The sequence below is a fragment of the Lichenostomus cassidix genome, chromosome 3 (genome assembly GCF_008360975.1).
Source record: "Lichenostomus cassidix isolate B80296 chromosome 3, HeHo_3.0, whole genome shotgun sequence".
Taxonomy (NCBI): domain Eukaryota; kingdom Metazoa; phylum Chordata; class Aves; order Passeriformes; family Meliphagidae; genus Lichenostomus; species Lichenostomus cassidix.
Genome location: NC_139483.1, coordinates 16,422,978 through 16,447,272, shown reverse-complemented (window position 1 = coordinate 16,447,272; position 24,295 = coordinate 16,422,978). Strand labels below are relative to the sequence as shown.

At 42.9% G+C, this 24,295-nt stretch overlaps 1 protein-coding gene across 2 annotated transcripts in view; it reads right to left on the bottom strand.

Moving 5' to 3' along the window:
* Positions 1-8,452: 8,452 nt before the first annotated feature.
* Positions 8,453-24,295, bottom strand: part of TMEM63A (transmembrane protein 63A) — a 36,567-nt gene continuing 20,724 nt past the window's right edge. For both annotated transcript variants that reach the window (XM_085054676.1, XM_085054677.1), the window contains exons 17-24: positions 18,074-18,160; positions 17,360-17,422; positions 16,333-16,495; positions 15,364-15,469; positions 14,311-14,478; positions 11,182-11,297; positions 10,152-10,214; positions 8,453-9,555 (exon numbers count right to left, since the gene is read on the bottom strand). In XM_085054676.1, the coding sequence (XP_084910802.1) occupies positions 9,385-9,555; positions 10,152-10,214; positions 11,182-11,297; positions 14,311-14,478; positions 15,364-15,469; positions 16,333-16,495; positions 17,360-17,422; positions 18,074-18,160 (937 nt within the window). In that variant the 3' untranslated portion in view covers positions 8,453-9,384. The remainder of the gene's footprint in view (positions 9,556-10,151; positions 10,215-11,181; positions 11,298-14,310; positions 14,479-15,363; positions 15,470-16,332; positions 16,496-17,359; positions 17,423-18,073; positions 18,161-24,295) is intronic.

Sequence of the window (24,295 nt, the reverse complement as noted above, 5' to 3'; positions counted from 1 at the left end):
ATTATTTCACTGTGGTTTTGTTCTCCAGTCACTTCTGATATCCTTCTCTACTTCTTGAAAGGACAGGGATCTATCAGTAACACTTGCATGGATTAGTATTACTTCACAATATTAATTTAAATGGAAGCTATGAGCCACTCAGCAGATCCATGCTCCATCCCACGAGGCTTTAGCCTCAAGCATACCACCTAGTTTGTTTCACTGAAGGCAAGTGGACTCTCTTGCTGGGCACATTCAAATCCTGGTGGTGAAAGCCACCACCAGCCCTGACAGAAAATCATTAGGGCAGATGGGCTGTGGACCAGCCTGGATTGGTTTTCTGAGCTCCCTTTCCTCTACATGCTGCACCTGGGTGCCAGTAGGGCGAGACAGAGGAGCTCTCAGGTCTCCCTACTAGATTTGATGCTCAAGCTGTTCTTGAATTCTTTAAGACAGCTACCTGCTTCCAGAGTAGTAGTAAGCACTAATTCCATGCTTATTTGTAAATGCTTTCATTCAGCCAAATTCTGTGATCTCATTTGCAAAATACTGTGTGATGCAGGCCAGTCTGTTTTGAATACTCAGGAGGAGAACATAAAATCGTTCCCTTTGAAATAGACTCTGCCTGGAGAAGACCATTCCCAAACTTGTTTCAGGAGTAGTACAGTGACAGAGGGTTCCCTATTCAGGAGGAATTGGCTCACCTCTGACAAGAACAGCTGCTACAGGCACCGCTACACACCCTCCTGCAAAAGTCTTGATTTACAGCCATTTGGTTTTGCCTTTCCTCTGGCCCCAGTGCAGCCTTATATTTCAGACCTGGAGATCATCCCCTCTCACTGTTACTGCACATGCAGACATCTGCTGTGGTGTGAGGAGCTCTGCCATATTCTGCTATAACTGAGCACTTCCCCAGGGACTCAGTCACAACACAGATAAAGGAAGGGGGAAGGAAGTTTGCTATATGATACCTGCCAAACCCCTTTTCAGACGGGAGTGAAGCACCTTCTCTCTCCCTTCTGGAGCAGATCTGCTTGAAGGGGCCCAGCCTCGGTGAAAGGAGGCACATCAGGACTCTGGTTGGTGATCTGTTGTTACAGCAGCTCAGCCAGGCCCAGTCAGCCATCAGTGAGAGCTGGACAGAGAACAAGCATATGTAGAACTTCCCTATTTTTAAATATGCCTCCCTGTGCTCAGTACTCTGAGTCAATGACGGTGAACACAGGCAGTACCTGAGCATGTCCTGCCCTGCTCTGCACACCAGGCAAGTGTTCTTCAGGGTTTGATTAGCTACTGTCTGAAAGAGAGACAAACCTGGATCTAAAAGGTGTAGACATTAGGAGCTTAAAAATTATAATTAAACAATATATAGCAAAGTTGGTTCTGGGTTTTAATGCCACATTTCTCAAACCTTAAACCCACAGCTATCAGCAGATCTTGTTCCTCACCTACTTACCTACACTTAAGATAAAAATGCAGTGAAATACTATGACAAAGTGAAAAAGTATGAAATTGTCTATACAGCAGCTGTTAAACCTGCCATCGATTCCTCTCCCCTTTCCAAAATAACCCTCTAGTTTTAGCAAAACACAGCCAATCCCACCACCTGTAGTGCAAGGTTTAATCCTAATGAAGTGTCTGTGAGCCAGTGATAGCATCTGCATCTCATCCTCTGGCAAGCAACTCTCCCAGGAGCCTGGGATTTGGATTTGACAAGCACCTGGAGTGAATCCAGATTCACTTCTGATACACTCTGGTGCTGGCTAAAAGGCAGTTATTCGGTACAGACAACCAGAAATAGTTTTAACATTTCTGTTAGCACGTAACTGCATGTCAGATTATTGCAATAATACTAAGCAGTATGAAAGGAGTCCCTGCTCTGTTACAATTGTTCTTGTTTATGTCAGACAGCTGAGGACCTGCCATTCAGCCAGGGAGTTTTCTCTAACAAGGCCAAATGTTAGAGATGTTTTCTCTAACAAGTTTTCTCTAACAAGGCCAAATGTTGGGCTGGCTGAGCTGTTTCTTGGGAACAAGGCTCTGAAAGAGTAGCTACAGCCTTCAGGAGAACCCAGAATCAGGTGACATTTTGATGCTCAAAACATTAGGTTTTGCTCCAGGGCCATTTCTTAGTGAAGCTTCAATTTCTAGCCCAAAGTTTCCCCAAAGTCCCTGCTTAAAGAAACTGCTCTCCTAAAAGCCATGCCACATTCAGTTGCTCCAAAACATGCATTTATCCCACGCTGAAACCAGAAGTAGCTGACCTAAACCCTGCTCTTTAATTATCCAGTTATAGCCCATTAGAAGTCTAGATAAGAGGTTTGGAACCATGGAGATGCTGCTGAAAATAAACAACTTGCATTCTGCTTCCCCAGCTGAGGTGACTTGGGAAGTGTCTGCTTCTGGTATGGAAAAATACAAGCAAGGTCATAATCTTCTCATACAGCTTCAGCTAAACTAACTCCCACTACAACCAAATTTGACTTCTGATTTTGAAGCTGCAAACCATAATGTCCTGAAAAATCCAAGTCACCATATGCAGCCTTTGGACATCTTACACAACGAGACAGTACTTCATGTACATTAAACAAACACGTCAGGCATTACTCAGATCATGAATGAAAAAACTGTGAATAGAAATCACACTTTCATCTGAGAAAGGAAGTGAAACCATCATTTAATGGAAATTAGAATCTGTTAAGCTTAGCATCAGAATTAGCTCTAGATCCATGAGGGGCACTAGTCACTACCACTGAGTCAGCTGCAATTGCTCAGGGGCAGGGCTGAGGTTCAACACAGTCAATCAAATGCACAATTCTGTTTTACAGCAGGTGCAATACATAATATGCACTAAATGAAGATGCATTTTGGTCTGAAAGAGGAATGGAAAGATCCTCCTGGGTACTGTGGAAAGAGACAAGGAATAAATCCATATTGATTTCAGTGTGGCTTATTTTAAAACACTGAGAAATGGTGCCACTTGTTTTACTTGCTGTAATAGCACTTCAAGGAACGTAAGTCACACTAAAACTGTCTTGCTTAAGATTAGTTTTCTTTCATGGAAGAAATACCCTGTGCAGTGCCAGACAGCCCTGATGGTGTTATGCCAGTGCTGCTGGAAGAATTAGCCCCATTACAATTGTCAGTTGTCTTCTGAGGAGCAGTATTTATAAACAGATCTGTGCTGAGTGACAGCTCCTTACCCTGGCTAGATGTAGTCCAAACCTCAGGCTTCCAAATATCTTCCTGACTGGATTCAAAAATGCTGAGGATGTTCATACCCTCCCTGTGTTTAATAATGGAATGTCTGCGGTTCTGAGGATATGATGAACAATAAAATAGATTTAAACAATGAGTTTCCACCTTCTCAAATTAAAGATAATCCTTTGCAGCAGTAGTTCAAACCACTGCAGGTGAGCACAGGGAAGAGGTGAACAGAAACAGGAATGGACAAACTCCAATCAAGCATCCAGTCCAAGATACCAAAAGTTCTTAAGCTCTTTTGCAGCCAAGGCTGCATTGTTGGGGTGGTTTTGTGTGCAAGCACATTCGTAGCTCTTGAGTTCTAGAATTCTTGTACAGACTTCAGGGAGCTAAGGTCCACCCCTGCATTTTTGTCTCAGTGGAAGTTTTTTTGTCACCCCAAGACTTTTGTGGCTCATAAAGCTTTTTGCAGTGATCAGAAGGCAGTTCTTAATGTTTCAGAGAAACCAGTGGCAAAGAGGATTTAAGAAATATCTCACACGAATTGAGCAGAACACAGATGATGTAATTCTCCTAATTTCTCTACTCTGTCTTTTCCATTTTGATGATAAATAGCTTAAATGATTCCTCTTAAAAGGGCTCAATTGATTTATTTCTCAATTTTTGCCCTTTTCTTCCCAGCAGATTCTGATGCCTCATCTCAGAAGGGAATGAATTCTTCCTATTTTAGGAACATTTTTGAAGTTACAGATTTCAAATATAAAAGAACAAGAAAACCCTACTTCATTCTCTAAATCTAGAATCCTATCATAAAAAATTTCAATGCCTGAACCAAATTATGGTACTTAGCAATTCTTTAAATCACTTCTTTTTCCATTTTCATCTGTGGAGATAGCTGCTGGTTTTATTTCTCTATGTCTGTAGATGGAGGGGAAAAATACTGATAATTTGCCTTAGGGAAAAAAGCCTATTTAGAATTCCAAATAAGTTTTGACATGGAACATCTTTACTTTAAAGAAGCAACTCAGTGCTTTAGATTTCAGGAGAGCAGGCTATAAAAAAGCCAATCAGTCTGAAAATCCAAGCATAAACCACCACCAAATCCATGAAAGATCTTCATACAGAAGGAAAGCCAGCTGTGTACAAAAATACATCTCTTACATTCTCACAGCTCTCAGTCTTTCTCCTGTACTGCAACTCTTTTTTTTTAATTTCAATGAATATCTGAGAAGCACAACAGATAGGCACCTTTCAAAACCAGTCACTAACTTCCATCACAAACTTTCACCCTTTTTTGCCACTGCATAAAAATGGGAGGTTCACAGCCATACAGGAGCAATGTGAGACAGCAACAAAATCTGGCTCCTGTTTTATTTAGGAGCACTTTATGACATACCATACATTGGACTTCTAGAACTCTAACATCACTTTTGAGAAGAGTGCTTTCATTAATTATTAACCAGCACTTAGTTAACCACTGAGTCTGGGAGATCCGAAAATTTCCCTCTCTCCTTCTTGTCTATTTACAGTCCCACCCATTTCCACTTGAATATCACACACAGATCCAGGACAGAACGTTCAAGGATATCAGATCTTGCAATCACTGTTCTGTGACTTCTTAGAAAAAGTGACTTTATTTCAAGATCTAAACTTAATCATCAACTTACAGTCTGAAAGATAAAAGTGTATTAATGCCCTACAACAACACTATCATGTCTGTGTTACTTGTATCACATATCATTTCCCCAAGATGTAATAGATAAGATAGGAATGAAGCTCTGGACTCCTGCAGAGCACAAACTCTACATCAGTTGACATTTCCAAATCAGAACTTTAGTGGAAGGAGAGCTCTATCCAGAACTGAAGCTAGAAAGGTAGTTTGCTTCTACTTAACACAGAGAATACTACTTCTCACTAGCCATAAAAGTTGAAAGAGATTAGTAATGGGGGCACACTGAGTTGGGAGAAGCAGCTTCCTGTATTATACCAGTTAATTCACAGGGCCACATTCACTGTTTCATCAAAAGAATTAAAGGCTGATTATGGTACAGCTGAATCTTGATGGATACTCTTTCCAAGCCACCAATAGTTACAGACTCTTCTGACAAATAAAACTGAGGATAACCCAGGAGCTCTGTGTTTAAGCACAAAAAGCTTGCGAAGTTGCATTTGGTGCAGACGAGATGATCTGTTCTAACCAACAGGATGTGGGATATAAAGCAAGAGTCAGGACTTAACCCAAGAACCAAATAATTATAGGTAAGAATGTTCCATTATAATGACCCAATTTTCAGTCTCTCCACTTTCAGTTGTTTTCTTTCTGTTTTTATCCTTCAGACAGCTGGCCTCAGAAAGAAAAAAACAACTCCTGTACCTCTGAAATATCTGAAACATGCACTTGCAGCTGTTACAGACAGGTGACAAGCTGAATCCTTCAAGAATTATCCTTGTCTAATTAAGGATATTACAGTCTAAGATAAGACAGAGAAGGAATTTGCAAGACCACTTTAAGATAATACACAGGACCCTGGCCATCATTTGGAATTAGAAGTGTGCATTTCCTTATATTGTTGCAGTTTTGAGACAATAAGTGTCTTTTCTTTGTAGTCAATAGAATAAGCTCCCTTCTCCCCAAGTCTTCCTGTGGCTCTCACCTTACTTTTGATAAGAGTCAGGAGAAAACTCTGTGGTCTGTTCCTTCTAGGACAAGTCTACCTTCTTGAAGAGAAGGCTTCCAAACACTCATAACCAATTTTTCTGTAGAACAGACACAAGAAAGCTTCAGTTGTGCTGCCAGCATGTGTGGGTAAGCAGAGCTGGGAACTGGACCTCTGTAAAGAGGCAGAAAGAACATGGCCTACCGCTACACTGGAGCATTTGGAAATTTAGCCAGCAGAAAGATCTGCTTTTGGCTCAGGATATGGGAAAAGCCCAGAGGAAAACAAAGCACGAACATGTGCACCTAATGCAAATGAGAAATTGCAATAATTTGGGTGTTGAGGATGTGTTGTAAGAGGGCTGGAGGTGAGCCAGATTGGCCTGGCACACAATAAGCTCGAACTGGCACAGGGGTCTGTGTATCCAAGCAAGCCAAAGTTTCTGAGCCTCAGCAAACCATGTAGCATTTTCCTCACTCTGGAAGAAATTCATCTTCCCTGAAGTCTTTGCAGAAGTGTACCCAATTGTACAGTATCAAATGAGCTCCATTCTTCAAAGTGTCAGAGGCTGCCCCCCTCAGCCGTGTCACAGAGAATCCCATCACAGAGCAGGCTCTGAGGCTTCCTCCTGCCGAGTGTCAGACTTGTCCGGGATTCCTGCTCCCGGGAGCACTGCTGGTGGCTGCTGCTGGAATGCCAGCAAGGGCTTAGCAAGGAGCAGGGTGGGGGAGGCGCTGCTCCAACTGAGCAATGCGAGGCAAGCAGCAGGCGCTGGTTCCCAACAAATATGGCTTCTGGGAGCCACAATCAGTACCTCCAGCTGGGCCATTTGCTTAGGCTGCCTGCCAAAAGATTTATAAAAAGAACAGTAAAGAATGTGCCATGGCTTTAAATATGAATTTCGAATACAGTGCAGCCAATATCCACATTTGTTGAGGCTTCCATCCCTCAGCTTTTCTCTAAGGCTCAGTCAGGAATGCAAGGAGTTTCTCCTGCTGATCTAATTTTATCCACTCGCAGATATCCACCAGCATGAAGGAATGAATTAGAGCCAGGGCAGTTTCCTAATTACTTCCAGCTCTCAGAGAGGAACCCAAAAGGTAATAGTGAAGCAAGCACAACACAGCAAAGGTACTAAACCAGCCTATAATTTGTGTGTTGCTGTGACAATTAGCTCTTGTGATAATTTACTAATAGGTGACCCTGGCCTTTTCTCCAACTGGTGCCTGTCCTAATACCATAGACATTTCTGAGTTTAACTGCAACAGAGCACAGTGGCAAACAGGAATGGCTGCTACGCAGTAAGTGAATTATGCAGGTGGTTTCCCCATCAGACACATGAACTGATTTCTCAAATGCCAAAATGACTATTTAGCAGGATGTATCTTTCCATTACCTAGGAGGCTTTCCAAAGTCTATATCTGAAGCACCTCAGCATGACTAGAGATGGGTTTATTCAAGTTCACAGGAGAGCTGGCCCTGCCTGCACTGAACTTGTGCCAGCCACAAGGAATGTCACCACCAAGGTTCAGCAACCTCCCAGGCACAAAAAGGAAATCAAATCATTAAAGGAGTTTTTGTCCTCAGTATGACACGTAGAACCTCACAGTGAGTATCAAAAGTCATTTGTTAAAAAAGGTGAGTTATATCACAGAGCATAAAACCCCCACTGTGCCAGCACAGTAAACAGGTCAAGTGTGGTAGCTGAATGATTTATTTGACTCTTCAACAAACACATGCATAGGCATCCACTGCTGCTGCAAACACCTGGATGAGATGGGGTAGTGCAGCCAGAAATTAGTCAGAACAATCACAGGCTTCTGATCGAATTAACACAACAGGCTGCCTCCTCCTTGTGATCTCACATCTGTATGTGAGACACACAGATGAATAAAAAATGTGGACTCCTTTGGGATTTTTCCTTCTTGGTTTGATCACCAGCTTTGAATGGCAAGTGTGTACAAGGTACAAACCACCTCTAGTAATGCTGTGATTGCTAAAAATCAGAACACACACAAGTGCACAACCCCCTGACGAAAATGCTCCATGAAGTGAGAGTATAAAACAATCTGACAAATTCATCAGCCACCCCCACCAACTAGACAAGGCTCCCCACCTGCCTTTTAAGAACCAGGAGTTGCATCTTCAGCTAACAGGATGGGCTTGGCATCAGAGGGATCAGAGCTCCACAGGATCCTTCTTGCAGCGGGCAGGTCTCATGCTCAGCATTTGTCTGAGTGCTGCTCTTGGGGAGCTGGAGGCAGCCCTGCAAGACACTGAACATCTGCACACATTTATTGAAGGCACAAAGTCTCCTTCAATCTCATGATGTTGATGCTTTACAGACATGCTAGAAAAGGTCAAATTCAGGAAATAACAGTTTAACAACAAGGAGGCAAACAGAGGGCCAAAAGCTTCTCCTACCCAAAGGTCACCAAAATTCATTCCCTAGAGAAATCCAAAAGTATTCGAATTTCCCAGGGGACATACTGTCATTCTAGGGCTCGTGGCAGTGCTCTTGTGAGCAGTTCATGACCATGCTGTGAGGCAGCCAGTAAAAGCACTGTTTCTGCACACAGAGAAAATAATAAATAAATCAAGACAGCCTAAAATTTTTCTAAACTCAGTGTTTTATTGCTCTGTGATTATTAGTTACACTTTGACACATTGCACTTTGGAATAGATTAGCACCTACTACATAATTTAAAAACTTAGTATCTTACAGCTCATATAATTGGCACTATGGAGAAAACCCAGAGATCCGTCATTTTAACCCAAGATTAAAAGAGATAAAATGTTTACATCCTTTATTGTTGGCAGGTGAACTTTTATTGTGGAAGGCCCTTAAAAATAGTGAACGGAAACTAAGAACCTAAATGCCCTCCAAAAATATATAAAAACAGTATCAGATAAATCACTCCCTTTACACCAGTCTTTTTGCTCTGGTACTTTTAGTACCCAAGTGCACAGTAATTCCCTCATCTCTTTCAAGGAAAAAAAAAGTAACACGATCAAGACTACGCTCACTACTTTGGGTGAAAAGAGGAGAGACTCCCACACACCATTCTCAGCACCCACACAAAGAGCATTTTCATCAGAAGTGGCATTGTCTCAGGACTTAACACATCCCAAGAAGGTTTATAAATAATAAATGTTGGGGGTTTTTAAAAAGGGAAGAATTCTTTTGAATAAATAAATGACAGCTCTAATAGCTGCATTGGCTTTGGTGACCAGTTATCTATATGCAGCATAAGTTATTTTCATAAGGCAAGTGATGAGATAGCAAAAGTGAAGTCCCTGAGGATCAGCATCTCCGAGTTCAACTTGTTTGTTTCACAACGTGTGTAGACAGCCTGGAAAACAATCGGTCCCAAGGCATCTGCTTTTTAATCTCCCAGCACAGCTGCAGACCACACAATGAATTATTTCTGTACCTCTTCTGCAGGCAGGAATACATAAATAACACCGAATACTCAGTAGGAGGTGGCAGGGAATTAGTTCTAAACCTGGGCCAAGTGCTCCACCTTGTGTTAGTCCTCGGCACTCAAAGCGAAGCTCTCGATGCTTCCTCCAGCACTGCAGGTCCTGCGGCATAGCTGATGGTTCCTTCTGCCTGCGAACAAGTGTTGTCCATGGTGCCATAGGACTGCTGCTCCGCGGGGGCCAGCACCGTCCTTTCTGTAGCATGAGGGCGCAAAACCTGCGGGACGTACATCTGAAATCACAAGTGAAGGGTTTTAGTGGCCTCTCCAAGCACAATGCTGGGAAAACTCACCCAGGGTAATTTTTCCCCTTGTCACTCTTCTTTTCATCTTTTTCCCATTCTTCACCTCAACACCTCAGGCCTTCAGTACCCTGGTGGAGGCTTCCTGGTGCAACACTCATTTGAACCTCTTGACTGTGGCAGGAAGGCCTTTCCTTCTACCTCAGTCCTACATCCTTCTCAGTAACATGGCAAGTGAGCGCTGCTACACATCACAACTTTCAGAATGAAAGCAGTGGCAACTGACTGCGTTTGGCAGCTGTCCAGATGTGAGGCTCTGTCTGGGGCAGGGCACAGAACACAGCACACAGAGCTGCTGGAATCACTGTGTCTCACCTACTCCTAAAACATCAGCCAAAGGTACTTCTGAACACCACCTGGGAGTAGTCCAGGAGCCCAGCTGCAGAACTCTCTGGTCCCACATGCATGTGGGAAATCCATTGTCCATTCAGACTAATGTGTCCCACACATGCTCTTTGGTAAGCAGGGTGAGAAATTAAGTTTTTTTAGGAAACGTAAGGGAATGTTAGTAACTCTTAGCTTCTTACAGAAGATGTTGGGACTGTTGGCACATCTGTGTCTTTTCCTCTTTCACTTTGTGTGTCTTCTATCTGTAAGCAGCAAAAGGTGGGGAAAGGAAGAGAGACAACATCAAACCGGTGAGTGAAAACAATACACACAGATCATGAGCACCTGAAAACTTGCACAGACAGATCTCAGTGCAGTGCTGGTGCTCTCCCCTTCAATATTTTTAGACAGAATCACAGAAAGGTTTGGCTTGGAAGGGACCTTAGAGATCATGTAGTTCCACCCCCTTGCCATGGGCAGGGATGCCATCCACTAGACCAGGCTGCTCCAAGCTCCATCTGAGCTGGCCTTGAACACTCCCAGGGATGGGGTATCCACAGCTTCCCTGGGCAACTTGTGCCAGTGTCTCACTACCATCACAGCAAAGAATTTCTTCCTATTACCTAATGTAAACCTACTGTCAGCCTAAAGCCATTCCTGCTTGTCCTGTCACTACACACTCTCATAAAAAGTTTCTCTTCACCTTTTTTTTTCTTACGCTCCCTTTAGGTACTGGAAGGCTGCAATTAGGTCACCCCAGAGCCTTCTCTTTTCCAGGCTGAACACCCCCAATTCTCTCAGCCTTTCCACATAGCAGAGGTGCTCCATCCCTCTGATCATCTTCTTGACCTCCTCTGGACTCACTCCAACAGGTCCATGTCCTTCCAGTGCTGAGGACTCCAGAGCTGGATGCAGCATTGCAGGTGGGGTCTCACCAGAGCAGAGGGGCAGAATCACCTCCCTTAAGCTGCTGGCCACACTGCTGGGGATGCAGCCCAGGATACTTTTTCCATACTGCTCTTTTCTCTCAAATTCACTTCCTGCAGACACTGAGAGGCTTTCCACTCTGCCAAGCAGCCTACCTGTACTACAGGCCCTCTTTAGCCATCTTACCATGAACCTTTGTGAACAGACACTGCCAGTGGGAAGGCATGGACAATCCAGCAGAAACAGTTTGTGCTCCATCAGGCACAGAGGTAGGTGCTGAAAGGTCAGGTGCCTATTACTTACCCTATAATTCAGTGGACTCAGGTACTTGAAACAGCCAAAACAAGTGTAAGCCAAGCAAATGACAATAGTGATGTTGACAACGAGCAAGGTAAACATGGTTGTAGGTGCTTTAAAACCTAGAAAAATATCCAGAGAACACAACAGAAAAATACAAATCAGAAAAACCCAACAATACCAAACCAAGCCTTTATTTGTCTCCCCATTTTCAGAAGCCTCATGGATTTTTTATTTTTGCATGAAGGAATGGGCAGCCCCACTTCCAGCTACAAACAGAACATGATTATACATGAAGTTTCTTGACTGGTAAAATTGCCAAAAAAGCTGTTCTCCCACTTTTCTAAGAGGCCAAGAAAGGTTGCTGTAATACTTAAATGATAAACAAGACTCAGAGTGATTCTTCTCCTCTCTCATTCATCCATTCTGGACTCACATCTAAAATACTTTCATTAATGATCTGGAAACTGTAATATTAATTGCATTTATTAATTATGATGATGGCACCAAACTGGATGGTTTGTCTACAATAAAATATGGACAGAAATGGGAAGAATCCAAGGGAAAAGATCAAGAGAAAAAACAGTAAATATGAACTAGGCTGAAAGGTTTAAGTTTTAGTTCAGAGAGAGTGCAACGAAACTATAGGAAAGGACATGGTTGCCTAGTATGGAAAAAGTATTAAAGATTACAGTGACTTCTTATTTTCCAGATCCACTAGGGAAATATTGTAAAGAAATTAATCTCATTTTGCAGTAACAGTGACTTGAATAGGATAATAGGAAAAAGTAAACACCACTAATAACCCTTGCTGTTTCCAAGCTTCTTCAGACAAAAGAGGCCACACCAACCCTCACACATTTTTGTGGCAACCCCAGCAATATGCAGAGGCACAGAATAGACAAGTTTTACACTTTAGCAGGTTATAGAAGCCCTGCACAGGTCTGTTCACAAGGGGAAAACACACCCCACACATGCAAAAAGCAAAACCAAAAAAAGCCCTACAAACATGTCACTATTCAAACCAAAAAGGGAAGTGAAAAAACTCCCTATGGGTATTCTGGAATGTCCTTCAGAGGAGGTTGTTGTTGTGAGCACAGCTCACACAAGTGTTTACCAGATGGTGAGCTGTATCTACACCAAAGCCAACCTGTGGTGCAAACCACAAGGCAAACAGCAGAGATTAGAGGGAAGGAAAAGTCTCCTAGATCAGTTTTCCCTGCACTGTGTCCTCAGAACTCCTCCCTGCCAACAGCTCTGGAGGACATGGGACTCAATTGACTATCCCAGGAGATCAGGGTTGAACTGCAGGGGGTTGAACTGCATATAGGACCTCCCCTCCTCTGTGCTGAGAGGCCCAGTGGTGCTGCAGTTGTGATGGATGGATGGATCAATGGATGGATGGATGGATGGATGGCAGGCATAAGAGCCAAGGAAGAATACAGTGACTGAGAAGGAAGACAGATGACACCAGCACAGCCTGCCACCTTCTGTATGCAGTCAGGTGGTATTTGATCCTGACTGAGAACTGGGAGAGAGGACTTTCCAGCCATATGTTTGAGGAGTGAGAAACCAGAATATTATCACTGGACTCTGCAACCAGACTGAAACATCCATTTCAGGCCAACTATTGAAGCCAATGACCAAGCAATCAAGCTGTACACCACAAACTGATCTATTTTGCAGATAAGGAAGCAGAGCACTCTTACCCTTCCGTCCTTCTTTCTCTTTGGCACAAGAAGCAGCAATGAAATCAATGGCAATGAAGTAAAAATCTCAAGTTCCTACTGCTCAAACTGCCCAGTGCACTGACAAACCACTGAACAACATCCTGTAAACAGGATCCTCTACATTGACCAAGCCAAACACAGTAATCCAGCCTGTGTTTTCCATTAATAATGTCCTTTAAAAATGATGGTTTTACCATGCAGAACTAGAAAACACCATAATAAAGATTAAATTTTTACTTCACCGGGATTTCCTTCTCAACAATTAAAGAGGTGCATCAGATGCTGAGCAATTGGAGGTGATTTTTCCAAAACATGCTCTAGAAATTCTCCTGTTAATTTAGAGGACACAGATTTATTGGTCTTCCTGGTTGCAAAACAGCTCTCAAAACAAGGGAAAAAACAAGCTCTCAAACATACAAGTAATGCAGGAACATCTACTCAAATCCAAGGACAGCCTGAAGCAATAGTTCCAAGTGCCTCTTAAATCCACAGGGAGCTTTTCCTATCCCTAAAGTTAGATGACAGCCTGCCTAAAGTACCTTTCTGACTACTGGTATGCTAGACAACACAATGCAAACATGATCATCTGTCATGAGGGCACAATGCAGTTAGATAACAGGATCTTCTTTCCCTAAGTAGGAAAACTTAATACTTCCAGCATCACTGACATCCCCACTCCATGCCAAATGCTTCCTCCTGTATCATGGATAAAAACCCATAAGCTGTTTCCTACCTTTTCTGATATCAAAGTTGTTAGTACAGCACAGCCAATACTATCAATGCCAAGTATTTGCAAAATACAGAATGTCCCTATTTTAAAAATAAATTACACGCAAAACATGAGGTTTTAAAGTACAATGTGGGGAAGAGAGTCACCATCTCACTGCAGTCTTCCACGTAAAATTTGATGGATGATATAGAACACAAAATGATTAGCCAACATTTTAGCATTTTTTCCTAAGTCATGGCTGTACGACTGAGGTAGCAGCCAATTCACCCAGGCAAATTAAACTTCTGCCCAGGCTGCACAAATGCAGATGGTGAAGCCAGTGACCATTTTACTATAAAGAGCTAATTCTGAACAGATTTTGGTTTATGTAACGATTTTACCGTGTGTCACTTCACAGCCTGACTGGCCAATTCCAAGGGTACTAATTTGAGGAATACATGATCTCCTGTGACATGAAGGAACATGGAGCCCCATGCTAACAGTTTAATGTATCAGCCATGTCCATCAAAGACCCTTGTGCAAATCATGTAGTTCAGTGCCACAGGCAACTACCATGACTTCCCCTTTATGGAAGGAAAAAGAAGAGTCCACAAGCTTAAGAAACTTCACATCTAATGCAAGGAAGATGGCAAGAGAGCTGGGAGCAGCTTCTAGGTGGGAAAAGATAACACTTACCCAGCCTCACAAATGAGTAGAAATAGAGCCAGAAAAGGCAGAGGATTGGAGCTGCCAGGGCCTGATTGACAGCTGCAAAATGCATCTTCTTCTCCAGCTTGGCAGGGAGATAGGCGTAGTAGAGGTTGTGACGATCCACCATGTGCTTCAGGAGTATGTAGATCAAACCTGGCAGGGAAAACAGGAGAGCCAAGCAGAGGTTGTTGGAGGTTTGATAAAAAGCAGCAATGCTGTGAAATGATCTACACTAACCAAGAGAGTGGAAATTGGGCTGTACCCAATGGTGGGTACAGCCCAAGCATGAGTGGGTACAGCTGCATGACAGCACTGCTCCTAAGGCTGTTGCATCCCCATCCATCCCCTCTCCTCACACTTCTCTGAGGTGCCTCTTCTGCTCCCTGGGAGAACCTAGAGCTCCTTCTGTGCTGGTGAGAAAGAAAGGTTTAACATCTCCCTCTCAGCCTTCAACAGATTCATGACTGGATTTCAAGTCAGCCATTCCTTATCCAAACAAACAGCCAGCAACTGCTGTGGCAGCTATGAATTGCAGCAGCTCTGGGATGCAGTGGCACATTCAGATATTTACAACTGCATACAAAATTAAATGTAAGTAAATATCAATTACATTGTTACATAAAAATTGGCCACATTCTCCCAATAATAAGGTTGTTGATTAAATGAGTTCTAAACAATATCTAATTTAGATAATTATCTTGTATCTAGCTCTGTAAAATTTTGGATTAGAAAATGAAAATACCAACTATATAAAATTATTTAGTACTACTTATGTCTGATCTATACCACTCACACCAAAGCCAGTACACTCAAACTTGAGAATTAGAGTAAGCATCTAATAGACATTAAATATACTTTCAACTCTAAAGGCAGTACAAGAGCTAAGTAATTCACCATCTTTTTCATAGTTCTTCCACAAGAAGGAAAGGAAACATGGATCCAAGTCCTAAGGATTATCAACATTTAACCAGAGCTGGGCCAAACGTGCACATGCCCCATCTCATTCCCACAGTGCCCACAGCTCACTGGAAAACTTACCAAAAGGGACAATGATGGGACACGTGATGCTATAGGCCATGATGACAGTGAACACACACAGCATCCAGGCATACATTGCTCCAAATTCATATTCAAATGCCTGTTGCTAGGAACAAAAACAAAACACCCAAAACTCTCAAGTCATCCATCAATATGTCAGGAGTTAAGAATAGATTCACTGAAGCAACAATTCACCTTCTTTTATCCTCTCCCCATGAGAGATCAGTTATTTTCCTATGAGGCAGAAATTATATAATTAGATGAAGTATTATGTGGTTTTATTATCTGGACACACAGAAAAGATGCTGCTTTTACTTTCATTGCCTTAAAGAGATTTCTCAGGAAATCTGCATCTACAAGAAGCAGTTCCTTAAAACCACAAGGCAGAAAATAATTGTGCCAGTTTCAGAACCATCACCTCACCGTGGCAGCTGTATATAGCCTTAAGTTCCCATTGTAACACCTGGAATTTCAAGCTATATAGCATGACATATCACCTGCCAGCAAATGCCCACCTCTTAAAATGGAATAGAGGGAAAAAAGTATGTATTTTGATATGTGTATGTTCAGATTGAAGTAAGTTGTACACACCTGCAGGTTGATAGAAGAAACTAACTCGAGGCAGATTTGAATTAAAAAACAAAACCCTGAATTTTAGACTATAAAATAAAATCAAAACTATTCTATAAAATCCAAACCATAAAACTCTGACTTAGAGCTATGAAGAGATTGATACCTGAAGCTCAGAGCTCGGGTTTTGGTTTTTGACCATCTCTGACTTGAATAAATCCCTCCCTGTTATCTGTGCTGCAAATGAAGGGAATATGAACCTGTCGTGGACAAGCAAAACAAAAGCTAAAAAGCAAATGCCAGGAGACAATGGTTGATGGTATGAAGGATGGGTGCTCCCACTGTTTCTGATAAGGATCAGTCATTGAATTGCCTCTTGCTAAGGAGGGGCTCCAATACCTGTTTGATGTTTTTCCTCTCTGCTGTGGACTTGGCCATGATCATGCGTATGGTGTAAAGGATGAGGCCCGGCAGGCGCAGCAGCTCCATCCCATTGCCCACAAAAGCAGAGGCAATCACGTAGTTCACAAAGAAAGCTCCCTGGTCAGGCAGGAACACACATCTGCCAGGAAAGACACCAGACACTGACTAGGAGGAAGACAAGCAAACATAGGATGTGTACAATATATCCCTATTGCTTCTGGAAATCTCTAACCATAAGGATAAGCACTATATACCTTAGGAAGTGGCCAGAAGACTCCTGATAACCTTGCTGTAAAAGAGTACTGCATAGCTAAAAATGCAGCCAGTGTAGTATGTAAGAGCCTGGCTGGGTTGCAGCTCAGATGAGGAATAAACTGTTCACAAAAAGATAGAGCAGCCTGATGGGTGGTTGACAGCAGGCAAGAGCATCATCTGATGTCTGCAACAACAACCTGACACGAGATGAGATAAGCCTGCAATAGAATAATCGTCTCTCCTAACTTAGTAACTCCTAATTGTCTTCCTGTTAGTGAATGTGAAAGAGCATTTGGAAACCTATGTCCTAATAATTACATTATATTCTTTCCCTCCAGGCACAGGCACAAGAGCTTAAAATAACCAATATCTGCAAATTTGCAATGCTGGTGTAAAAACATCTCTTTTTCTTAAAATCAAGATCCAGTGGATTACGGAAAGAGAACTGCTGCAGCTATTTGGTATCACTGTAACTATTGGGAAGATCCTCTGTCCATGATATGGAAGAATCCTTCGCCAGCTCCAATATCTTATCATCCTTTCTGTGAAGAAATTCTTCCTAATGTCCAGCCTTATTGTGTCTTCCCCTTACTCAGAAGCTCAACATCATCCCGCAGCATAACAACCCTAGGCAAATTTTAATAAATACCAATCAAAGGCAGTAAACAGTAAAAAAAAAAAAATCAAGTCTTAAGTATTACTTTATAAAGGAAGAGCAAAGAGAGAGCATTATTTGGCTAATACTTACTCCAGCCTAACTGCAGAATCAGACGATTCTCTGTCAAACAGCCAGCGGAAAAAAAAATCCAGGCTGAAAGAAAGATGGTGAATGTAATTTAGTCTCCCACATCTTAGCACTGTGTAAAATTGCTTCCCTTTTTAAGTAGTTTAAATCAAGATAATGGATAGAGAGAATTTAATCAAATAATCTGAGCACTACTTTAGCTTTATCACAGTTACTGATAGCTAGAAATAAGGCAAAAAGTACAGAATCAAACAGAACAAAAACATCTACTTCATATCCAAGTTTTGATGATTCATTTTTAGCAATTATTATACAGATGGGACAAATACATGTCACCCAATTAGCCAGGGAAACAGTCAAATATTGTAAAGGTGGAAAAAAAGGGACAACTCTAACTGAAGTATAAGATACTGTCAGGAAACTGGGTTCTCAGCTCTGATGGTCTTCCTGTTTGTTTGGGCAACTTTTAATTAGCCATTGATCTTACAAAGTCTTAAATTTCTTTGTTAAAAGAAAGGTCAGGCTTTGGAAACTTTAAGGGCTCTGAGGACCCCAGATGTAAGATGAACACTGAAATCTAATGTGTAATGACAACATAACCACACACTGTAGGGAGTGGGGGTACATCAACTATACCTCACAACTAGAAAACCCAAGTAAAATGTCTCATTATAGAGGTACTCAAACATTACTTCATTTAACTTCATTATTCTTTACCTGGTCAGACCAAGGGAAGGCAGAATCAATACCATGAAGATCAAAAATATGTAGACTTTATGCATCATAATTCTGTTCTCTGCAGACCTATCAACATAAAAAAGCACTGAGTAAGAAACTCATACAAGAAGCTGCCACATATGAAGGATCTTGCCCAGACAATGTCAGCACCTGTCAGACTTCCAACTTCCCCTACCATATCACAAAACAAACGTCTTTGAGGTATTCACCAGTATGGACAGGGCAGACTTTCAGTACCTTCTTGGGCAACAAAAATATTCCTGAGTGTTAATCCACACTTTGGATGAGCATCACTACAGCTCTGCTCCACAAGCATGGGGACATGCAACAACCACAGCTGGTCTCTCACCCAAAGACACTCAATCTTGCAACAGCTTGTAAACAAACAGCTCTTCAAGTGTCATGCCAGGAGGGATTAAGCAGTTCATAAAAGGGCACCACTGCCAAGAAACCAGACACCTAAACAACCTCCTGGCCTGTCCTTGTCAAGTGTCAACTCTTGGGGAACAACATGACACTACTAATGCTATACCCCTACTACAGTAGCAGGAACACAGATCTAGTGACACCCTGTTGTCAGAAAAGTGTAGTGCTGTGAACAACTCAGACTCCTAGAGGTGGAATCTGATAGGGCTTTAAAGCCATAGGGGTTTCATTATAGGAACACTTGGGCACTGTGACACCTATCAGTGTAACTACACCAAGGCTTGAAATCAGACCTATGAGCTCCAGTGACTTTAGAAAATTATTTTGACTGATTGAGAAGAGCTCAACGCTCATGTGTGTAGTTCATCTACCAAAATAAAGTTGATTAAAAGTATGCAACTGTGATGAATAAAGAGTAGATACTGGACATGACATTTTAGGGAGGAATGGTACAAAAATTCAAAGGGAAATTTACCTTAGAATATAAAAACAAACAAGAGAAATGGCTACAAGCTTTATGGATAAAGACTGAGTGAATTTGAGTGAAACTGGAATTGACTGTGCAGTACTGTGCTTTAATCTGACTTTAGGGGAACATGGCATCAAATCTAGTATTCCAAACCAAGCTGTGCTGAGTTCTCCAAGGCATCAGTACTTCAGTGGGCTTGACATCTCTAGGGTGCACCAGTGTCCTAGGTTGCAATATTGATGTAGTTAAGTATTCTATTACCACCAGCTGTGGGCCATTAGCTGCTATCACCCACTCCGGATGACAGGCAATGGGCCATCCGTTAGCTATTATCACTTGCTAACGACCCACCCTGCATGACAAGCAATGGGCCATCAGGGACCCACCGTGTGACTCATGGACTTATCTCATCCCATTGTGAGATGCTCTGCCCAGGAGGGAGGAGCCAGGTGTTCCCACCTGGATATAACCTAGCCTTAGAACTGCCTGAGCTAGCCCTGTCTACTGGGTTCCCAGAAGACCAGAGCTACTACTAGATCTTCAGCTAGAGACTAGACCTTCACAGGATCACTGCTTCAACTGGACTACTTCAGTCGGACTGCTACTACCACCCTAACAGGGTGTTAGGTTATATCTGACTTTGTCAGTGCTTTTCCTTGTATTATTTCACTTATTTTTAATTTCAATCTTGACTTGTGATCTCCCACTGGTTTGTTTTCAAACCAAGACATATTTTGGCGCCCAACGTGGGGCCCGACCTGGGGAAACGCAAAAATCCTAGCACCATGATGCTCAGCTTATCTATATGGGTATTGTATCTCGCTCTCTATATTTTTCCTCAAATGAGATACTATCTGCCTGTCATATTGCTCCTGTTGCGACCAGGGAATGGCATGAGAATTGCTCTATTGGTTTATTATGCCTATAGCATAGTTACCTGTGAGGCAATGAACACCATTCATTATATATACTCAACTTTGTCTGCCTGGCCTAACCTAAGCTGCTTCGTCTGGGATCTCATCAGCAATCGCACCCACCCTCTGGGGCTAGGAAGAGAGAGCGGTTTCTTCCAACAGTTCAGGTCAGGCACAGCCGTCCTTAACAATATTGAGTTCTCCCTAGATGCTAAGGATGGCATAATCTTCCTGTCAGTTCTGTTTTCTTTTTTCTCTGCGACCAGCACCGTGTACCTCATGCTAAAGATCAGAACAATATTTTGTCTTCTTGAGGAGCAGAAACAAAGCAAATCAGAACAACCGAAGCCCGTAGCAGTTGCCCCCGTCCAGAAAAAAAAATCAAAGAGCAAATCAGTCCGCATAGCGACTGATGGGGATGCGGCAGGACCATCTCACCAAGCAAAAGAGACAGAGCCGGAGATCATCACTCGCTCTCTATCCCTGGGGGAGCTGCGAGACCTACGGAGGGAATTCACCCGGCAGGCAAACGAGTCCATCCTGACCTGGCTGCTCCGTATCTGGGATGCCGCAGCTAACGACACCATTCTGGATAAAAGTGAGGCCAGGCAACTGGGATCCCTATCCCAGGATGTGGTCATTGACCAGGAGATTGAGAAAACCCAAGAAACTCTCAGCCTCTGGCGGCGATTGCTGGCGAGTGTACGGGACAGATACCTCTGCAAAGAAGACCTCCAGATGCACCAAAGAAAATAGAACACAATAGAACAAAGTATCCGATGCCTGAGGGAATTGGCCGTACTAGAGATCATTTTCTCAGACAATGAGAGATTCCCCAAGAGCCCAAATAACGTCCAGTGCACTTCACAAATGTGGCTAAGATTCGCGCAGCTCAGACCAGAGATATACTCTCGTTACCTGGCAACACTGCAGTGGAGGGAAGGCGAAGACCAGGTGAGCGTGTTAACAAACAAACTAAAAATTTATAAGAACACTGTCACCGCTCCACTACGTACCCAGGTCTCATCAGTAGAAACAAACCTAGCCGAGCAAGTCCGAAACTTGATTGAAGAGAATCAGAAACTAAAGAAAGAGCTCAAAGAAAGATTTGTCCATGCCACACCGAAACCAACCAGAGTCTCTGCCATCAGGAGCAGACGTCCCCCAACCAAGAAAAGAAGACAAACTCCACGACGTGACCTCTGGTTTTTCCTGCAGGAGCATGGGGAAGACATGAAGAAGTAAGACAAGAAACCCACCTCCACCTTAGCAGCCCGGGTACGTGAATTGAAAACAAAAACATCCACTTCAAGAGGCTCATCTAGGTACAACACTGCCCCAGTCTCTTGTAAACAGAACTCCAGACAGAATGAAAGTGATAATATAACTGATCCTCTTGAAAAAACCTCAGAAACACATTTACAAGACAAGAACATCGTGCACCAAAAACAAGATTAGAAGAGCCCTGCCTCTAGCCAGGTAGAAGAAAAGGATAATCGGATCTATTAGACTGTGTAGATCCGATGGCCTGGCACGTCTAACCCACAAAAATACACAGCTTTGGTTGACACCGGCGCTCAGTGCACCCTGATGCCATCCAGGTATGTGGGAACTAAATCCATTTCTATTTCTGGGGTGACAGGAGGATCCCAGCAGCTGACTGTACTGAAAGCTGAAGTGAGTTTAACTAGGAACGAGTGGCAAAAACACCCCATTGTGACTAGTCCAAACGCCCCATACATCCTCGGCATAGATTATCTCAGGAGTAGATATTTCAAAGACCCAAAGAGACATCGCTAGGCTTTTGGGATAGCAGCCATAGAAACAGAAGACATAAGACAACTGAATACCCTGCCCGGTCTCTCAGATAACCCGTCTGCTGTAAGACTACTGAGAATTGAAGAACAGCGAATACCAATTGCTACAGCAACAGTGCATCGCCGGCAATACCGCACTGACAGAGACTCTGTGGCCCCCATCCATAAGATAATTCGAGAACTAGAGAGCCAAGCGGTAGTCAGCAAGGCTCACTCACCCTTTAACAGCCCTATATAGCCGGTGCGTAAGTCCAGTAAAGAATAGAGACTGACGGTAAATTACCGTAGCCTGAATGAAGTCACACCACCACTGAGTGCTGCTGTACCGGACATGTTAGAACTTCAGTATGAGCTGGAATCCAAGGCAGCAAAGTGGTATGCGACCATTGATATTGCCAATACCTTTTTCTCCATTCCTCTAGCAGCAGAGTACAGACCTCAGTTTGCTTTCACCTAAAGAGGTGTGCAGTACACATGAAACCGACTGCCCCAGGGGTGGAAGCACAGTCCCACCATCTGCCATAAACTGATCCAGGCTGCACTGGAGAAGGGTGAGGCTCCAGAACATCTACAGTATATTGATGACATCATTGTGTAGAGAGACACAACAACGGAAGTATTTGAGAAAGGAAAGAAAATCATCAGAATTCTCCTGGAAGCCAGTTTCGCCATCAAGAAGAGCAAAGTCAAGAAACCTGCCCGAAAGATCCAGTTCCTGGGAGTAAAGTGGCAAGATAGACGGCGTCAGATTCCTTCTGAGGTCATCAATAAGATCATCGCGATGTCTCCACCAACCAACAAGAAGGAGACGCAAGCTTTCCTAGGCGCCATAGGCTTTTGGAAAATGCACATCCCTGAGTACAGCCAGATCATGAGTCCTCTCTACCTCATAACCCGCAAAAAGAATGATTTCCACTGGAACCCTGAACAGCAGCAAGCCTTCACCCAAATCAAACAAGAGATCGCTCATGCGGTAGCCCTTAGACCAGTCAGGACAGGACCAGAGGTAAAGAATGTGCTTTACTCTGCAGCCGGGAGCCATGGTCTATCCTGGAGCCTTTGGCAAAAGGTGCCTGGTAAGACCCGAAGTCGACCACTAGAATTCTAAAGTCGAAATTACAGAGAGTCTAAAGTCAACTACACTCCCACTGAAAAAAAAAATCTTGGCAGCTTACGAAAGAGTCCAAGCCGCCTCAGAAGTAATCGACACAGAAACACAACTTCTCCTTACACCCCGATTGCCAGTACTAAAGTAGATGTTCAAGAAAAAAGTTCCCTCTACTCACCATGCCACTGATGCCACGTAGAGCAAATAGATTGCCCTCATCACACAGCGCGCCCGTATTAAAAACCCGAATCGCCCTGAAATTCTAAAAATCATCACAAACTGGCCTGAAAGTGAAACTTTTAAATTATCTTCAAAAGAAGCAAAAGAGCAAATAGCACGTGCCGAGGAAGCACCCCCGTATAACGAGCTGCCAGAGAGTGAAAGACGCTATGCCCTCTTCACTGATAAGTCCTGCCGAATTGTAAGCGCAGATCAGAAATAAAAAGCTGCAGTATGAAGCCCCACACAACAAGCTGTACAAGCTACCGAAAAACAAAGTAAATCGAGTCAGGTCGCAGAACTTAAAGCCATCCAACTAGCTTTAGATATTGCTAAACGAAAGAAATAGCCAAGGCTCTATCTCTACACTAACTCCTAGATAGTAGCCAACGCGCTATAGAAATGATTAAACCGCTAGAGAAAAGCTAACTAGCAGCGCAGAAAAAAACCCATCTAGGCCGCTGAGATTTAGCAAAACATCGCCGCCCAAGCAAAAAAGCTGACTGTAAAAGTTCGACACGTAGATGCACATGTACCTAAAAGTCGAGCTAATAAAGAAAATCGTAACAACGAGCAAGTAGACCGAACTGCCAAAGTAAAAGTGTCACAAGTAGATCTAGACTAGCAGCACAAAAAAGAATTATTTCTAGCTCGTTGAGCCCATGATGCCTCTAGTCATCAAAAAAAAAATGCGACATACAAGTGAGCTCGTGACCGAGAAGTAAACTTAACCATGAACAACATCTCACAGGTCATCCACAGCTGTAAAACTTGCGCTGCAATCAAACAAACCAAGCAAATAAAGCCTCTATAGTATAGTAAACGATAGTCAAAGTACAAGTATGGAGAAGTATGGCAAGTTGACTACATCACACTTCCCCAAACCCGCCAAGGAAAGCACTATGTGTTGACCATAGTAAAAGCAACCACGAGATGGTTAGAAACCTACCCTGTACCTCATACTACTGCCCGAAACACCATCTTAAGTCTAAAAAAGCAAGTCCTATAGAGACATGATACCCCTGAGAAAATCGAGTCTAACAATAAAACCCATTTCAAGAATAACCTCATAAACACCTAAACTAGAAAACACGAAATTGAATAGATATACCACATCCCCTATCATGCACCAGCTGCTAAAAAAGTTAAACAGTGTAACAAACTACTTAAGACAACTTTGAAAGCACTTAGCGGAGAAACCTTCAAAAATTAAGAACTGAACTTAGCAAAAGCCACCTAAATAGTTAA